Raw genomic sequence first — 20,000 nt, 5'->3', positions numbered from 1 at the left:
TCTGGAGGAGGTGTTCTCAGGGGTTGAGGGAGGTGTTCTGGAGGAGGTGTGGAGGAGGTGTTCTGGAGGAGGTGTTCTGGAGGAGGTGTGGAGGAGGTGTTCCTGGAGGAGGTGTTCTGGAGGAGGTGTGGAGGAGGTGTTCTGGAGGAGGTGTTCTCAGGGGTTGAGGGAGGTGTGGAGGAGGTGTGGAGGAGGTGTTCTGGAGGAGGTGTTCTCAGGGGTTGAGGGAGGTGTTCTGGAGGAGGTGTGGAGGAGGTGTTCTGGAGGAGGTGTGGAGGAGGTGTTCTGGAGGAGGCTGTTCTCAGGGGTTGAGGGAGGTGTAGAGGAGGTGTGGAGGAGGTGTTCTGGAGGAGGCTGTTCTCAGGGGTTGAGGGAGGTGTAGAGGAGGTGTGGAGGAGGTGTAGAGGAGGTGTGGAGGAGGTGTTCTGGAGGAGGTGTGGAGGAGGTGTTCCTGGAGGAGGTGTAGAGGAGGTGTTCTAGAGGAGGTGTTCTGGAGGAGGTGTTCTAGAGGAGTTGTTCTGGAGGAGGCTGTTCTCAGGGGTTGAGGGAGGTGTAGAGGAGGTGTGGAGGAGGTGTTCTGGAGGAGGTGTGGAGGAGGTGTTCTGGAGGAGGCTGTTCTCAGGGGTTGAGGGAGGTGTTCTGGAGGAGGTGTTCTGGAGGAGGTGTTCTGGAGGAGGTGTGGAGGAGGTGTGGAGGAGGTGTTCTGGAGGAGGTGTTCTGGAGGAGGCTGTTCTCAGGCCTCGCCAGGTCGGAGGGCACAATGCGGCGTTCCGCTGTGTCAAGCCCCTCAACTCCGCCCCCGGGAGGTGTCCGCCCCCCTTTCTCCTCGCTCCTTATAAGGCGCCGTCCTCCTCGTCCTCCTCCTCCCCCCTCCCTCCCCCTCCTCCTCTCAGACGGAGCGTTGTGTTTACGTCTGAGGCGCTCTGGGAGAACAGACGCATTGTGCTACACACTATGTTCACCTCCTTTATATGAAGGGCCCCTCTCCACTGTTCTTGGGGGAGACAGGCGATGGAGAGTGTGTGTGTGTGTGTGTGTGTGTGTGTGTGTGTGTGTGTGTGTGTGTGTGTGTGTGTGTGTGTGTGTGTGTGTGTGTGTGTGTGTGGCGCGGGTGTTTGTCTGCTCAGCAGACTGGCATTTTTACAGACATGCCTCTTCAAGATGAAGGACCTAACTGGAACTCCCTAATACTTTTTTTTGTCTTCTTTTACACACACGCACATACACACACCCACACACACACACACACACACACACACACACACACACACACACACACACGCTCTGTCCTGCCAATGCACCTGTCCCTTTCTCCATGCCTACTGAAGGGTTTTCTTAACCACTTAATTGGTCTGGTCCAAATCTCTTTGGCTTGGAGAAACAGGTCTTTGTGTGCGTCATGCGTGTGTGTGTGTGTGTGCGTGTGTGTGTGTGTGTGCGTATGTGTGTGTGTGTGTGTGTGTGTGCGTATGTGTGTGCGAGCGTGTGCGTGTGCGCGTGTGTGTGCGTGTGTGTGTGCATGTGTGTGTGTGTGTGTGCGAGCGCATGTGTGTGTGTGTGTGTGTGAGAGAGAGAGAGAGAGAGAGAGAGAGAGAGCTCACAGGCGTTGTATGCTGCCTCTCTGAAGGGCTGGTGCAGCCAGGGGACAGACAGAATGAACCCTCCCTATCTCACTCCACACTCACCAGCCATGACTGCTCTCTGGATTCTGATTGGTCTCCCATGGAGAACGGAAATTATAGCCGTGTGTGTGCTCCCTCCTCCCGCCTCACACCACAGCAGAGAGAGCAGTAACGTCATCCTCCTGGTTCCTGGTTCACACAGAGAGCAGGAGTGTCATCTCTCCCGGTTCCTGGTTCCTGGTTCACACAGAGCAGGAGTGTTATCTCTCCTGGTTCCTGCTTCCTGGTTCACTCAGAGGGCAGGAGCATCATTTCTCTGTTTAGCTGCTTTCTCCCGGCAGTGTGGGCCCTGGTCCATCCAGAGAGAGAGCGGCAGATTGGCCATAAACCCACAGATTAGGGTAAAAGAGTTGGGGGGGGGGGGTTCCCCCCAGATTAAACGATCTGATATTTCACTCCCAGCCCCAGATGGAGGGGGCGGGTACGAGGCAGGGGGGGTGGGTGTGAATGATGTGGTGGTAGATGGGTATTCCAGGAGGTGTGATAGGGGGCTTGGTGAAGTCTCTCTACTGCTCTCTCCTCTACCCAGACTGAAGAGCTTCTCCCTCTCCTGAAACCACTACTGAACACCCCCTCCTCACACCAATAAACCCTCATCTCATTCAGTCATTTATTGACTATTAACCATTTATAATAAATGATTAAATTCTTGTCTTGCATATTAGGTCAGCTAACAAGTTAGCATGTTTGTCTGCGTGCGAGTAAGTGTAGTGTCTGATTTCTTATGCTGCTTGTTCATATTTTATGTCCCATCCGGTAATAGACTGGAGTTTGATTGCATATTAATAGTACTCTATTTAAAAATACCTGTATGTACTGTAAGTTATACATATAAGGCTGTAGACTAGGTTCCGTGTTGCTGGTTGAATAGCATATGCTCATACTGTATTTCTTTCAAAAAACCATGGCGTCAAGTTCAACACTGTATTTTGGAAATTGTTGTAGCGGAACCAGACAGTGTGTCGTTTTCACAGAGGAGCTCATTGGCTGAGCCCTCCTGAGTTATCACAGCAATATAGACATATTTCAATGCTTGAATTCCTACATACTGTATTGCACTTTAAGGTGACCCCATTTTAATAAATCAATCTGAATATTTTTTCAGAGAGATCTCTGCATTTCTCACTGCACTCTGAACTGGAAGACGAACCAGAGATGCTGTACTCCCAGACTCAGTGGACAGGTTAAGTGAACCATTTGTTTTCTTAAGGGAGACTATTTATTTTGAGACTATAGAAACAGGCACTACGCCTGAAGTAAACTTGGTCTACTTGTGGGGGAGCAGAAAGGGTTTGGAGTGTGTGTGTGTGTGTGTGTGTGTGTGTGTGTGTGTGTGTGTGTGTGTAGGTGTGTGTTGTGTATATGTGTGTGTGGGGGGTGTATCTGTGTGTGTGTGTGTGTGGGGGGGGGGTGTTTGTGCGTGTGTGTGTGTGTGTGTGTTAAATGTATGTGCGTGTGTGTGTGTGTGTGTGCATGCATGCGTGCGTGCGTGTGTGTGTGTGTGTGTGTGTGTGTGTGTGTGTGTGTGCACGCAGAGGGCCAGGGTCCCGGTCGAGTAGCTTTATTAGGAGGAAGTGAGGATTACACCGGGGACAGGGGGACCCCCCACCCTGCAGAGAGAGAGCCACACAGGACGGATCTGCTCCAGTCTGTCATTATAACTCTCATTATTACCTCGTCCTCAATCTCATTCTCACCTAATCCTCCTATAGACCAGCTCTTCTGTGGGAGCCACAGGACAGGAAGACCAGAGAGGAGAACCTGCTTATTAGGTAAAGACAGACGGCACTTCTGTGGAAAAACGTCCTGTTGTTGTGTTTGTGAACTCGCCCCCGTTCAGTAAAAGAATGATTTTCATGTCCTCATAATGTCTGTGTATTTGTGCACATATGTGTATTTCAATCCATTTCATTTCAAACCTTTATTTTCACTCAAAAGGCACCGAGGTTTCCCTCATTTACAGGGATGTCGAGCGTGCAGTAAAAACAGAGACGGATTACAGCAGTAGAAGTCAGACGCAACACCAGACAAGAAATACTAGAAATAGTTACAGTACAAATTGATATACAATGGTCTTAAATTCTACATACGAAGGAAGAATTTCAATTTTAAAAGTGTGTTGGGGCCTAGGACATTCCAAGAGTCAGGGGCATTGAAGGAAAAGAACGATTTGCTCAGATCAGAGCTGCTCGAGGGACCCTAAGTAGCAGCCAATCATTCCATCTAGTCATGTGGGCTCCATGATTCCACATCATTGTAATATAAGAAGGTAGTTTTCCTATGAGAGCTCTAAATATAAACAGAACCCAGTTCTTGTTGAGCCTCTCAGTAAGACAGGGCCAACCATCCATATTATATACCGTAGCGCACAGTGGTGAGTGTCATATTTAGCACCAGTGATGAATCTAAAGGCAGATTGACAAACCGAGTCCAGAGGTCTGGGTTGAAGCCTTTTTCCTGTTGGTGAATGACATCACCATAGTCCAAAACCCATAGCAAAACTGCCTCCACAATCCTTTTCAAGGAAAGCTGGTTCTGTTTTTGTACAGGCAGACAATTTTCTGGCAACATCGGGGGAAAGGTTGTCTAGGAGCGGTTTAGCACTGTTGCCTCACAGCAAGAAGGTCCGGGGTTCGATTCCCGTTTGGGACGACGTTGGCACAGGGGAGGTTCTCTCCCGGGTTGTCAGGTGCTCAGGTGGGGTATCTCCTCAGGGTTATCAGGTGCTCAGGTGGGGTATCTCCTCAGGGTTGTCAGGTGGGGTATCTCCTCAGGGTTGTCAGGTGCTCAGGTGGGGTATCTCCTCAGGGTTGTCAGGTGCTCAGGTGGGGTATCTCCTCAGGGTTGTCAGGTGCTCAGGTGGGGTATCTCCTCAGGGTTGTCAGGTGCTCAGGTGGGGTATCTCCTCAGGGTTGTCAGGAGCTCAGGCGGGGTATCTCCTCAGGGTTGTCAGGAGCTCAGGCGGGGTATCTCCCAGGCCTTTTTGTGTGGAGTTTGTATTTTCTCCCCATCTCACCAATGAGCAAAATACAAAACAGCTACGCTGGGCGGGTTTAATTTTGATGACAGCGACAGCGATAGACGGTGACAGACAGATGGTTCATCCAATCACCTGCCAAGTATTTTTTGAAAGGGCCTGACCTTTTTCAAACACTTTCCAACGAAGAGTTTCCAGATGGTTATGTGAAGCAAACCATCTGGCACGTCAGGTTATCATAAAGAACCCAATATGAAAAACATGCTGACGAACAGATGCTCTTCAGTCCGGTCCCTGACCAGGACCTGGACTGAGCACTTGGACTTGGTCCCCGGACGCCACTGACGAGGCTGCCCACTGCTCCTGGCTGCCCCTGGAGGAGGACAGCTTGGATGGATGAAATTCAGAGGACAATTTCCACTGGCGACCGCTGAAAAATGCATGTGTTTGTGTGTTTGTGTGTTGCTGCTCACTCACACTGTGTGTGTACTTGTCGTGTGGCCAATAAAACAACCTTTGAGGTTTGAATTTTATTTTTTTCTATATTTCTCGAGGTCCTATTATGGTATTTAAAGTGAGTTTTTCATCGAACCACCTGCCAAGATACTTACTTAGATACTCAGTGACTTTCTCAATGCTAGAACCAATAACAGTGGATATTCGCACACCACCATAATCAATATTTCTGGCTCTCGAAAATAGCATGAATTTAGTTTTGCTGGCATTAAGAGCTAATTTCTGATTAATAATAGCCTCTTGGAGACTATTAAAAGATAGTTGTAATTTTGCGATGGCTAGTGTTCAAGTGTTAGAGCCTAGGCATTAGCTAATGCTACAGACATGATCAGGTCTGCAGTACAAGGCAGAACAGGACCAGATGGTGTCTGGGTGTACCAGGTCACCTCTTTAGACCTATAGACCTACTCACTGCTGCTTGACAGGGGTTAGTTAGCTGGGACACAGCAACATCATGCTCAATCAGGACTGGGCTGGACCCTATAGGCTAGATGAGGCTACAGGGTTAGCAGGGGTGACTACGGTTAGATGAGAGAGAGAGAGAGAGAGAGAGAGAGAGAGAGAGAGAGGAGGAAGACAGAGAGAGAGAGAGAGAGAGAGAGAGAGAGAGAGATACAGTGAAAGAAAGGAGTTGGTAAAGGGAGAGTGTCCCAGTCAGGTAATATTAAATAGGCCTATAATAATAATCATCATGATTTTATTTGTAAAGCAAAGCACTTTTAATTGTGAAACAAAGTAATTAAGAAAACAGACACACTAATACTATAATAAAATATATACACATTACATAGCTTTTCTAAACACACAGACCATTAGACCAGTGTTAGAAGAACCCAGAGTCTGTGGTGCCCCCAGATTGTCAGGGAGGGCATTCCAAAGGCAGGAGTCAGCTGAGCAAAAGGTCATTATATATTATATTATAATGAGTTATATCATTATATAATATTATTATAATGAGTATTATGTTTAATTACTGAATTGATACATCATCTTAATCAGTGAAATGATCCATTCTGGCACAGAGCTGTTTTTACAGAGCTGTTTTTTTCAGAGCTGGTTTATTTTTTTCTTTTCTTCACAGCTCTGCATTTTTTCTCTTTTAGCTCATTGACAACCGCCAGATGGCAACTGTCTGTCTTGGTGACGGTTGTTATGGAAACCGAAGCTGGTTGCTGCCCTCGCCACAGATGTGGTACAGCGACGAGGTACGGCATGCGGGAAGGGACAGAAAGGATGAGGTGGAGGAGGACGAGGAGACGATGGTGAGGGAAGCCGTCTCACATGCCTATTCAATAATTATTGAAAGAACGAAATACTGCAAACTTGATCAAATACCACATACTTTATGAAATACCGCAAACTTTATCAAATGACTAGCCTACGTTGTTTGCTGTCCTTCCTGCTGGGTGAGTGAGATTGTGGCGACCCAGGGGACAGGGAAAAACCCAAAATGGCAGCTGCAAACAGAGACCAGGAAGGCGGTTTGCAGATTGGTCTTGGTTTGGCCCTTTTAACGAACTTAACTTACAAAAGAGAGGTTTCAAATTTAAACCGAACATTTCAGGGAGGCAGCCTCTCTCTCCTGTCCCCAGCCCTCCCGGTGGCCATTTTGGGGAGTGATATCCCGGGGTTTCCACAAGATGTAAACACACGCACACGCACACACACACACACACACACACACACACACACACCTTCCTTCGAGAGCATTCTGAAGAGACATGTCGAGACTGTGCATGTGTTTCTCAGTAGTGTTTGATATAAACATCACTGTCATCAGATCTAACGAGACGAACAGGAGCAGACAGAATACTTCTCCAGGGTGATGTCAGAATGATCTCTCACGTTCTCCGTTCACGAGACGTTCCAATGTAGGAGCAGAACAAGCCGACGCGGGGAACCGCGCTACTGTGCGGGAACACAAAACCAGGACAGGAACCTGTTTTAGATCTCCGTCGTTGATCAGCTCAGATCCGCCACCTGCGACGGGTTTCTGTCTGTATGCATGTGCCGTCGTTGTCGTTGTTGTTGATTCTGAAATCACATCCTGACAACTTCCCCGTCGCTTGAATCGTCCCTCACCCGTCATAACAGGAAGCTCCACTTCTCCATTTCCTGCTCTATTCACCCATCCATCCACTCATCCATTCATCTCTGTCACTAGAAACCAGTTCTATTGTATGATGCTCCTTTCCGCAATTGAATCGCCATCCAAAGCTTTATCTATGTATGGCTTCTGTGGCCATTCAAAAGATGAGCCGGCATTCTCTGCCACCTTGTGTACTGGCATATTGAAATGTGCCCCTCCAAAATGTCACAGTGGTCTTTTCTGCCTGTCCACAATGACAAGCGAGTGAGTGGCTAGATCCACCAACAAATAAACAGATACATATGAATGAGCTGATTGAAGGGCTCCTCGGGGAGGGGCTTTGTTGTGAGGCGTGCGCCAGGTGCACTGGCAGACTGAAAGGTTGGAGGAGGCTGGAGCTGCAGACGGGAGCTGAGGCTGGGGGTTGAGGCCTGGAGGCTAGGGCTGAGGTTGGGAGTTGGGGCTGAGGTTGGGAGTTGGGCCCTGGAGGCTGGGGATGAGGCTGGGAGTTGGGACCCGGAGGCTGGGGATGAGGTTGGGAGTTGGGATGAGGCTGGGAGTTGAGGGTGAGGCTGGGGATGAGGCTGAGAGTTGGGGATGAGGCTGGGGGTTGGGGCCTGGAGGCTGGGGATGGGGCTGGGAGTTGGGGATGAGGCTGGGGGTTGGGGCCTGGAGGCTGAGACTGGGTTTGGGGCCTGGGAGCTGGGGTTGAGGCTGGGAGGTTTGGGGGTTCGGAGACTGGAGGCTGAGACTGGGTTTAGGGCCTGGAGGCTGGGGCTGAGGCTGGGAGGTTTGGGGGCCTGGGAGCTGCGGCTGAGGCTGGGAGTTGGGGCCTGGAGGCTGGGGCTGAAGCAGGGAGGTTTGGAGGCTGCATGGGGCTGAGAGTTGAACGCAGGGATGCCAGGACCTCCTAATCCCCGTTATCACCACCTCTCCCACACAGACGCCGCCAATCACCCCTCACTGTCACAGTGACTGAGGGACGGCCGTGACCATGACGGGCATAGGGGATGGATGGACACATGGGAGGAGTGTGTGTGTGTGTGTGTGTGTGTGTGTGTGCGTGTCTCTCTCTCTCTCTCTCTCATCTCTGTCCCCGTAGGCCTAAATGACGCGCCCGGCTCCTCTCTGTCTCCGGGCCGCCACGGCAGCGAGCTCTTGACGGCAGACAGGCCGGCCCACGGAGCCGTAATGAAGTGATGGATGCGCGGCTAACTGCCTGTCCTCCGGGGCAGCTCTGTCTGTTGATATGAAAATGAAGCCGTTCCCTCCCGCAGCCCTGCTGTACGTAACGCGGACCTGCTACTTACGCGTGCCAGATAAACGCGACACCTGACACGGGCACACACACACACACACACAAAGTCCCCCCCCCCCCGCCCACAGTCAACACAAAGCGAAGCCACAGGGATCAATTACCGCCCCTCGTCTTCATCTGAGCAACACCTTGAATGTGAATAAAGCCAGAGTGATGGGCGCCAGCCAGCCCCAACCCCGGCGACATCTCTCAACCATAACCTCGCTGTGATTGTTAATCCGTAACCCCCCCCCCCCCCCTCCCGTATCTGTCCAATTCAAACTGCCCTGTCAGAGAATGTTATCTCCCGTCACAGCTCGTGCCGGAACACAATAACTGTGTTGTGGTGATTGACGGGGTGAATCGTATCCTATTCAGACTGTTTATACCTGTTGAAAACCCAGGATGACAGAGGCGCCGCTATGCAGGTACAGCGCCTCCAGGGAGAGCTGCCGGGGATGTGAAAGAGTGTGTGTGTGTGTGTGTGTGTGTGTGTGTGTGTGAGTGTGTGTGTGTGTGTGCGCGTGGTCGGCTTGCAGCTGATTGCAATGATGGTCCGCCCAATACTGCAGGAGGCTATGAAGAACAGGCGCAGGAAATAATTAGTATTATACCCCCCCCCCCCCCCCCCATCTGCTGAGGAAATTACATGAATCCCAGCTGTTTCTCTGTATGTATGTATGTATGTATGTATGTATGTATGTATGTATGTATGTATGTATGTAGGCCTATGTATGTATGTATGTACTGTATGTATGTATGCCTGCTGCAAACAAGGAGCCAGACTGCCCCCTAGTGGTTGTAACGGTGAGTTCCTCTCTGCTCTGCACTCTTCACTGGACCTATGTGGTATTTCTCTCTCTCTCTCTCTCTCTCTCTCTCCCCCTCCCTCCCTCTGCTGTTGATAAAGTATTCCGAGTTGAACACAGGTCATCAGCCACAGAGTGAGAACCATTGTTTTATGACGAGAACTCCCGGCCTCCCAGAGATCTTATCTTCTGGGTACACACTTTATTTTGTAAGTCATAAAAATCAACAAGGGTACATCGCAAGTCCATCTCACCACAAACTCACACACACACACACACGCACACACACACACAAAGTACTATTGTACAGAGGGAACATCAGGTAGTGTGTGGGTACGTGATGGGAGAGATAGCTCAATAAAAAGCCTTTGTAAGGGGAGACTTCAGATCGTAGTTCTGGACAGACTGGGCCTGTGTTTTACATTCTCCGGGGGGACAGAGAGAGAATCCACAGATGATGATGAGGAGAGCTCAAGTACAAACTGGGCCTTTCATTTCATTCCTGCGTCTCTCCCCCCTGCTCTGTATTGATCAGGAGGTGTCGAGCACAGCTGGGTAGGGCAGACACACTGTACTTTACAAGTCTCAATAATGTGTGTTGATTCGTGTTGTAGTGTGGTGTAGTGTAGTGTGTTGTGTTGTAGTGTGTTGTGTTGTAGTGTGGTGTGTTGTGTTGTAGTGTGTTGTGTTGTTGTGTGGTGTGTTGTTGTGTGGTGTGTTGTAGTGTGTTGTGTTGTAGTGTAGTGTGTTGTAGTGTGGTGTGGTGTGTTGTAGTGTTGTGTGGTGTGTTGTAGTGTGGTGTGTTGTGTTGTAGTGTGGTGTGGTGTGTTGTAGTGTGGTGTGTTGTTGTGTTGTGTTGTGGTGCCAGTGTTGTGTGTTGTGTTGGTGTGTTGTTGTGTGTTGTGTTGTAGTGTTGTGTGGTGTGTTGTTGTGTGTTGTGTTGTAGTGTTGTGTGGTGTGTTGTAGGATGGCACCGGTGTTGTGTGTTGTGTTGTAGTGTGGTGTGGTGTGTTGTAGTGTGGTGTGTTGTAGTGTGGTGTGTTGTTTGGTGTGTTGTAGTGTGGTGTGTTGTAGTGTGGTGTGGCGCCAGTGTTGTGTGGTGTGTTGTAGTGTGTTGTAGTGTGGTGTGTTGTTTTGTAGTGTGGCGTGTTGTAGTGTGGTGTGTTGTGTTGTAGTGTGGTGTGTTGTGTTGTAGTGTGGTGTGTTGTTGTGTAGTGTGTTGTAGTGTGGTGTGTTATAGTGTGGTGTGTTGTTGTGTAGTGTGTTGTAGTGTGGTGTGTTATAGTGTGGTGTGTTGTGTTGTAGTGTGGTGTGTTGTAGTGTGGTGTGTTGTAGTGTGGTGTGTTGTGTTGTAGTGTGGTGTGTTGTTGTGTGGTGTGTTGTAGTGTGGTGTGTTGTTGTGTAGTGTGTTGTAGGGTGGTGTGTTGTAGTGTGGTGTGTTGTTGTGTAGTGTGTTGTAGTGTGTTGTAGTGTGGTGTGTTGTTGTGTAGTGTGTTATAGTGTGGTGTGTTGTAGTGTGGTGTGTTGTGTTGTAGTGTGGTGTGTTGTAGTGTGGTGTGTTGTAGTGTGGTGTGTTGTAGTGTGGTGTGTTGTGTTGTAGTGTGGTGTGTTGTAGTGTGGTGTGTTGTTGTGTGGTGTGTTGTAGTGTGGTGGGTTGTTGTGTAGTGTGTTGTAGTGTGGTGTGTTGTGTTGTAGTGTGGTGTGTTGTAGTGTGGTGTGTTGTTGTGTGGTGTGTTGTAGTGTGGTGTGTTGTAGTGTGGTGTGTTGTGTTGTAGTGTGGTGTGTTGTAGTGTGGTGTGTTGTTGTGTGGTGTGTTGTAGTGTGGTGTGTTGTTGTGTAGTGTGTTGTAGTGTGTTGTAGTGTGGTGTGTTGTGTTGTAGGGTGGCACCGCTGTTGTGCGTTGTGTTGGGGAGCTCTCTAAGCCCCTGGTGACAGTGACCTGAGCAGGATCATTATAAACACACGTGATGCACAGAGCCAGATGATCTGAGGAGAGAGCAGACTGACTGAGAGATACCAGATGATCTGAGGGGAGAGCAGACTGACTGAGAGATACCAGATGATCTGAGGAGAGAGCAGAGTGACTGAGAGATACCAGATGATCTGAGGGGAGAGCAGACTGACTGAGAGATACCAGATGATCTGAGGGGAGAGCAGAGTGACTGAGAGGAAGAAGGCTCAGTCCTTTGTGTCGGGTCTCAGACTCAGAAACACACCAATCATCTCTGCAGAAGAGAGTCCATTCTTCCCCTCCGAGCCGCCTGACAGGGATTAGATTGATTCTAACCTCTCAGTCTGCTCCCCTCTTCTCCGCTAAATTACATTTTCCTAGTTGAGATGGATTACAAAAAGAAAGGAATGAGTAGCAGATTGAAAGAAAAAGGTGTGTGTGTGTGTGGGTGTGTGTGTGTGTGTGTGTGCGTGTTTGTGTGTATGTACATCTGCTCCCATAGGGCCAGGTAATAAGACTGAGACTGATGAGGTAGGAGGATAAGATGAGATGAGAGACTCTGAATTCAAAAGACCACACCAACAGCTGAGGACGCCGAGGAAATCTACTAAGAACATAATCTGGTGCTAAAGGCAATTGCAAGAGTAGCTAAAAATAACAATACTTGGGTTGATTGACAGCATAACCAGGTGCTGTCATTTGATTGATGGCGGCGTTGCGTTGTTGTCTGGTTTCTCCTCCCGAACCTGTTCTACCAACTCCATTAAAGCTCACCTGCTTCATCACGTACCACCTTTGTTAAGGCAGGGCCGATGGGCGGAGAGACAGACAGATGGAGAGACTGACGCCACGGTCGTACAACGCACATGGCAGCGCGCACACACACACACACACACACACACACACACACACACACACAGACACACTCAGCATCGCCCGCACTCTTCTCCTCTCATGAGAAACTGTACAGAGGAGAAACAGTTTCCAACTGTCTTTGTTCAAAGAGCTGCGGCACGGAAAACATTGTGCATTATTCTCATGGAAGGATAACGATGGATTCAGACTCAATCCCAATGTCCTCCTAAACCCTCAAGCCCTGAACCCTCACAGACTTACTGAAGTCACCTGGTACAGTATCACCTGGTACAGTAAGTGGTTGAGTGTGACAGGCTGCAAGGGCTCGGAATGGTATAAAAAGGAATGGTACAGAACATTGTGACATCACGTTATGTTGACGCCAAAACATATTTCTTACTATTGTGGGTTTGGGACTTTTCATTTTACGTTATGTTTTCTTGTAGGCCTACATGTAAGTAATTTTGAGCTGAGTCAAATCCCCTTTGCATTGTGTGGTCATAAGCAAACTACATTACTGCCTGTGATTCTTGTTTGTGATGAATCCAAAAGTATTTACTCAAGAATGACAACACATTTCTGCACCTCACAACTCTTTCCATATTCATGCTGTAAATCTCAATTAAAAAACACTACAACAAGATGGATGATTAATGTCATGCAGCTTTTAACTGGGGAATTATATGATTTATGGCAGAAATCTAAGTAATTTAGAACGATAGTCTACATATTTTCAAACAAATCAAATAATACAACCCCACAGGGTTGATAACCTATACTTAAAAATATTGAAACCAAAATAATTATAAGGCTACTTATGCAGATAAGCAAGTCCAGCTGAAAACATGAACCTTATGGGTCATTGTTTATTGGCTGTTCTTCAGGTAACCCCGTGTTTCACGTCACAACAATATGAACTGTGGGTTGTTCCCTCAGGCAAAGTCTACAGAAGTCTGAGCCCATAAGGGTGGACATTGGGACATGGCCTCTGCCTCTAACAAATAGCCACAAAATATCCTACTACTGAGGCGGTTTGTGAGTGTGTGTGTGTGTGTGTGCGTGTGTGTGCATGCGTGCGTGTGGTTTGTCACTTCAACTTTTGGTACATGTGTATGTTGTTGTTGTTTTTTTAATATCCCCACCATACCCCCTGCCCTAACCTGGTTTTTTTTCCGACAACTGGACCCACCCCCCCACTAGTATCCCTAACCCTAACCTGCAGGTTCGTATCCACTGGGCCAACCCCCCTCCCAACTAGTCCAGGGGCCAATACTGATATTTACACAAACTGGTACCACACAAGGTGACCAAACGGTTTTGGTATTTTTGTCTTCCTACATGTCTCTAGTTTATATTTTGGCATGATAACCCTGCCTATCTAGTAGCTTAATGATAGTAATAACTCTATAAACAAACATACACCCCTATACAATGACAAAAACCCTGATTACTGTATGTCTTATCTAGCTACGAGCATAACTAGCAAATTCAAAGCAGTTGATCTTTGCCATGATTAAACAAGTCCAAATGAATGGAGATGAATGGGCGACCACGTGTGGGCAGCTCTGTGGCGCCCCCCTCGGGTCCGAGCCGGTGGGGGGCAGTTTGGAGCCGGTGGGGGGCAGTTTGCACCCCCCCAGTCCAAACCATGTGTCTCTATAGCCCCCACACGGGGAGCTGGCTTTGCTCAAAGTTTTGTTTTCATTCATGGATCCACCCTGTGGATGTAATGGGTTCTAAATTGGCCCGTGCAATAATCTGATTCCAAGCCAGACCGCTGAGTCTGGCACCTGCCTTCGGGTTATTCTGAACTAAATTGACCAGTTGTGCTGTTGTTGAAAGTATGTGTGTAAACAGCTGTGCTGTGAATGAACAGAAGAGGAATTGGGAGGACACAGGGACGTGCGTGCGAGCAGGACATGTTTGGTATTGCTGCATTCGTCGAGGGCGTCATTGGTCGAGAGCTTTATGCCAGTCCAAACGCCATGTCTCTGTGACCTTCCCATGTTGAGATATGGGCATTTCAATTTCCCCCATTGACAATGAATGGGGGGATTTTTTCACTCCTGAGCCAACGTTCAAAAAATTAATTTAATTTAAACTCATTAAATTAATTTAATCGGTTCAAAGTTGGCCCGCGCTGCACCCCTCCAGAGTTTCATGTAAATCGGTTTGCTAGTTTTTGCGTGATCCTTGTCCAAAAACATGAACAGCCGGTCTGGCTGTGTTTGATTCAGATCCAATCCAAAATGTAATGAGTTCAATGTTGACCTATGCTACACCTCTACACTGAGTTGCTTGAACATTGGTCTGATAGTTTTTGAGTAATCCTGGTCCAAAAAATGGAGATGAATAGTCGTCCATGTTTGGGTGACCCGTGGACCTGCCCCGTGATTCGAATCTGCTCCAGAATTTAATAGGTTCTAAGTTGGATCATGCTACATCCCTCCACTGAGTTTCGTGAAAATCGGTCTGGTAGTTGCGTAATCCTGCTAAGGGACGGACATACAGTAGGGCTGGGTGTACAAACACACACCGCTGAAAAACATGACCTCTCACCCCGCGACGCCATCGCTGGGATGGAGGTAATAAAAGCAGCCTGAAGAGACGTATCCTGATGGTGTGTGAGGGAGTGAAAAATCACCCATGTTCTTCTGTGTGTAGCAAACAGTTTGGACGTGAAGATACTGTACGTTGTTGGTGAAATTGCAAACTTTTTATAATTGTGTTCTGCGTGATGTGGCGGCCATGTTGTTGATCGATGGATTGCCATATCTACATGTGCACGCGCAGATCTAACAAGCTGGTGGAGGAGGTTGAGGAGAGACATGAGGAGAGACTGGAGACAGGGGGAGGAGAGACAGGGGAGGAGAGACATGAGGAGGAGAGACAGGAGGAGGAGAGACATGAGGAGGAGAGACAGGAGACAAGGGGAGGAGAGACATGAGGAGGAGAGACAGGAGGAGGAGAGACATGAGGAGGAGAGACAGGAGACAGGGGGAGGAGAGACATGAGGAGGAGAGACAGGAGGAGAAGAGATGAGGAGGAGAGACATGAGGAGAGACTGGAGACAGGGGGAGGAGAGACATGAGGAGGAGAGACAGGAGGAGGAGAGACATGAGGAGGAGAGACAGGAGACAGGGGGAGGAGAGACATGAGGAGGAGAGACAGGAGGAGGAGAGACATGAGGAGGAGAGACAGGAGACAGGGGGAGGAGAGACATGAGGAGGAGAGACATGAGGAGGAGAGACAGGAGACAGGGGGAGGAGAGACATGAGGAGGAGAGACAGGAGACAGGGGGAGGAGAGACATGAGGAGGAGAGACAGGAGACAGGGGGAGGAGAGACATGAGGAGGAGAGACAGGAGGAGGAGAGACAGGAGGAGGAGAGACATGAGGAGGAGAGACAGGAGACAGGGGGAGGAGACATGAGGAGGAGAGACAGGAGGAGAAGAGATGAGGAGGAGAGACAGGGGAGGAGAGACGGAGACAGGGGGAGGAGAGACATGAGGAGGAGAGACAGAAGACAGGGGGAGGAGAGACATGAGGAGGAGAGACAGGAGGAGGAGAGGAAGGGGGAGGAGAGATGAGGAGGAGAGACAGGGGAGGAGAGACAGGAGGAGAGATATGAGGAGGAGAGACAGGGTAGGAGAGACATGAGGAGGAGAGACAGGGGAAGAGACAGGGGAGGAGATACATGAGGAGGAGAGACAGGGGAGGAGAGACATGACACGGTGATGTGTCATGTCACATCAACATCCTATCGGGGCGGGGCCTGGCGGTGAAGCGTCATCTATGACATCACTGACACGTGTCATCGCCTGTCTGCCCTTCACTTGCTTTCACTCTGTGATGCAGATGTAGACCCTAACCTAACCCTAAAGAAGAGTCCCTCTGTAAAGAGGTCAGCTCAGGTCAATCAGCACGGAACTGACCGAACGGTCACGACATGAAGTCACATTTACGCCTGTTGGGTCATTTTGGGACGGCGTGGCATGTGAGCTCTGGTCTGTGGATATGCATGTAAACATGTAAACATATATATGCATGTAAACATATATACAGTATGCATGTAAACATGTAAACATATATATGCATGTAAACATGTAAACATATATAAAGTATGCATGTAAACATGTAACCATATATATGCATGTAAACATGTAAACATATATATGCATGTGAACATATAAAGATATATATATATACATCTGACACACAAATGAGCTGCTCTCGGCCTGTCTGTCCTATTACCTCACACCAGCCCCGATACAAACACTGAACTATTACCTCACCCCAGCCCCGATACAAACACTGAACTATTACCTCACACCAGCCCTGATACAAACACTGAACTATTACCTCACCCCAGCCCCGATACAAACACTGAACTATTACCTCACACCAGCCCCGATACAAACACTCAACTATTACCTCACACCAGCCCTGATACAAACACTCAACTATTACCTCACACCAGCCCCGATACAAACACTGAACTATTACCTCACCCCAGCCCCGATACAAACACTGAACTATTACCTCACACCAGCCCCGATACAAACACTCAACTATTACCTCACACCAGCCCTGATACAAACACTCAACTATTACCTCACACCAGCCCCGATACAAACACTGAACTATTACCTCACACCAGTCCTGATACAAACACTGAACTATTACCTCACACCAGCCCCGATACAAACACTCAACTATTACCTCACACCAGCCCCGATACAAACACTGAACTATTACCTCACACCAGCCCCGATACAAACACTCAACTATTACCTCACACCAGCCCTGATAAACACTCAACTATTACCTCACACCAGCCCTGATAAACACTCAACTATTACCTCACACCAGCCCTGATAAACACTCAACTATTACCTCACACCAGACATGATACAAACACTTAACTATTACCTCACACCAGCCCTGATTCAAACACTTAACTATTACCTCACACCAGCCCCGATACAAACACTCAACTATTACCTCACACCAGCCCTGATACAAACACTCAACTATTACCTCACACCAGCCCTGATTCAAACACTTAACTATTACCTCACACCAGACATGATACAAACACTTAACTATTACCTCACACCAGCCCTGATTCAAACACTTAACTATTACCTCACACCAGCCCTGATTCAAACACTTAACTATTACCTCACACCAGACATGATACAAACACTTAACTATTACCTCACACCAGACATGATACAAACACTTAACTATTACCTCACACCAGACATGATACAAACACTTAACTATTACCTCACACCAGCCCTGATTCAAACACTTAACTATTACCTCACACCAGACATGATACAAACACTTAACTATTACCTCACCCCAGCCCCGATACAAACACTGAACTATTACCTCACACCAGCCCCGATACAAACACTCAACTATTACCTCACACCAGCCCTGATACAAACACTTAACTATTACCTCACACCAGCCCTGATTCAAACACTTAACTATTACCTCACACCAGCCCTGATTCAAACACTTAACTATTACCTCACACCAGCCCTGATACAAACACTGAACTATTACCTCACACCAGCCCTGATACAAACACTGAACTATTACCTCACACCAGCCCTGATACAAACACTGAACTATTACCTCACACCAGCCCCGATACAAACACTCAACTATTACCTCACACCAGTCCCGATACAAACACTGAACTATTACCTCACACCAGCCCTGATACAAACACTCAACTATTACCTCACACCAGCCCTGATTCAAACACTTAACTATTACCTCACACCAGACATGATACAAACACTTAACTATTACCTCACACCAGCCCTGATTCAAACACTTAACTATTACCTCACACCAGCCCTGATTCAAACACTTAACTATTACCTCACACCAGCCCCGATACAAACACTGAACTATTACCTCACACCAGCCCTGATACAAACACTGAACTATTACCTCACACCAGCCCTGATACAAACACTGAACTATTACCTCACACCAGCCCTGATAAACACTCAACTATTACCTCACACCAGTCCCGATACAAACACTCAACTATTACCTCACACCAGCCCGATACAAACACTCAACTATTACCTCACACCAGCCCCGATACAAACACTGAACTATTACCTCACACCAGCCCCGATACAAACACTCAACTATTACCTCACACCAGACCTGATACAAACACTCAACTATTACCTCACACCAGCCCCGATACAAACACTCAACTATTACCTCACACCAGACATGATACAAACTCAACTATTACCTCACACCAGACCTGATAAAAACTCAACTATTACCTCACACCAGCCCTGATAAACACTCAACTATTACCTCACACCAGCCCTGATAAACACTCAACTATTACCTCACACCAGCCCTGATAAACACTCAACTATTACCTCACACCAGCCCTGATAAACACTCAACTATTACCTCACACCAGCCCTGATAAACACTCAACTATTACCTCACACCAGCCCTGATAAACACTCAACTATTACCTCACCCCAGCCCTGATAAACACTCAACTATTACCTCACACCAGCCCTGATAAACACTCAACTATTACCTGGGGGGTAAGAACTTCAGTGATCAGTCTAATCTCAGGACACACCAGCGTGTTCATACAGGAGAGAAGCTGTAGGTCAGTTCTGGTAAGAGTCAAGATCTAGAACTCTAGACGCTGTCACACCCCGCCCTGCTCCCTGGACACTGAGACTGCCCTTCCTGCCCTTGTGTGTCTCTCCTTCTCTGCCCTCTGTTAGTCTCTGGTGTGTGTGTGATTATCTCCCTCTGTTGGTCTCTGGTGTGTGTGTGTGTGTGTGTGTGTGTGTGTGTGTGTGTGTGTGTGTGTGTGTGTGTGATTATCTCCCTCTGTTAGTCTCTGGTGTGTGTGTGATTATCTCCCTCTGTTAGTCTCTGGTGTGTGTGTGTGTGTGTGTGTGTGTGTGTGTGTCTTTGGATGTTCATGATCAGTTCCAACAATATATTATTTCTATACAACAGTGTGTGTGTGTGTGTGTGTGTGTGTTTGGATGTTCATGATCAGTTCCAACAATATATTATTTCTATACAACAATGTGTGTGTGTGTGTGTGTGTGTGTGTGTGTGTGTTTGGATGTTCATGATCAGTTCCAACAATATATTATTTCTATACAACGTGTGTGTGTGTGTGTGTGTGTGTGTGTGTTTGGATGTTCATGATCAGTTCCAACAATATATTATTTCTATACAACAATGTGTGTGTGTGTGTGTGTGTGTGTGTGTGTGTGTGTGTGTGTGTGTGTGTGTTTGGATGTTAATGATCAGTTCCAACAATATATTATTTCTATACAACAGTATGTGTGTGTGTGTGTGTGTTTGTGTGTGTGTGTGTGTGTTTGGATGTTAATGATCAGTTCCAACAATATATTATTTCTATACAACAATGTGTGTGTGTTTGGTTCATTTCTTGAGTGAATGATATGTAGGGCAGTTAAAGCAGACCTGTTGAATATACTTCATTATTAGAGACTGATGTGTGTTAAACTGACAACTGAAAACCTCCACAGGATTAATTATCTTACTGCTTTATTACAAACCTGAATGTTCACATTGTTCAGTGATTGGTAACATACTATGACTACATATAATACATGTATTATCATAAATAAATATTGTTTATGTAATTGTGCAGTTTACATATGTGGTCCCTATTTACCATAATAGATGACTCCTGTAGTACCATCAATTTACAATGGAAAAATAAATAAGAATATTGTGCAAACATACTAATTGGAACTGTTTTTTACAT

At 47.6% G+C, this 20,000-nt stretch overlaps 1 protein-coding gene across 1 annotated transcript in view; it reads left to right on the top strand.

Annotated features, from left to right (window-relative positions):
* Positions 1 to 8,966: 8,966 nt before the first annotated feature.
* The window catches only part of LOC311312962 (ATP-binding cassette sub-family B member 6-like), a gene marked incomplete at both ends in the record, with an annotated part of 41,490 nt that continues 30,456 nt past the window's right edge, over positions 8,967 to 20,000 (top strand). Inside the window, one exon of the mRNA XM_084442970.1 lies at positions 8,967 to 8,989. Within this exon, the coding sequence (XP_084299096.1) occupies positions 8,967 to 8,989 (23 nt within the window). The remainder of the gene's footprint in view (positions 8,990 to 20,000) is intronic.

The sequence above is a fragment of the Borostomias antarcticus genome (assembly GCF_949987555.1).
Source record: "Borostomias antarcticus genome assembly, chromosome: 9".
NCBI classification, from domain to species: Eukaryota; Metazoa; Chordata; class Actinopteri; order Stomiiformes; family Stomiidae; genus Borostomias; species Borostomias antarcticus.
The sequence above is the reverse complement of the archived record's forward strand: the minus strand, read 5'-3'. Positions and strand labels throughout refer to the sequence as shown.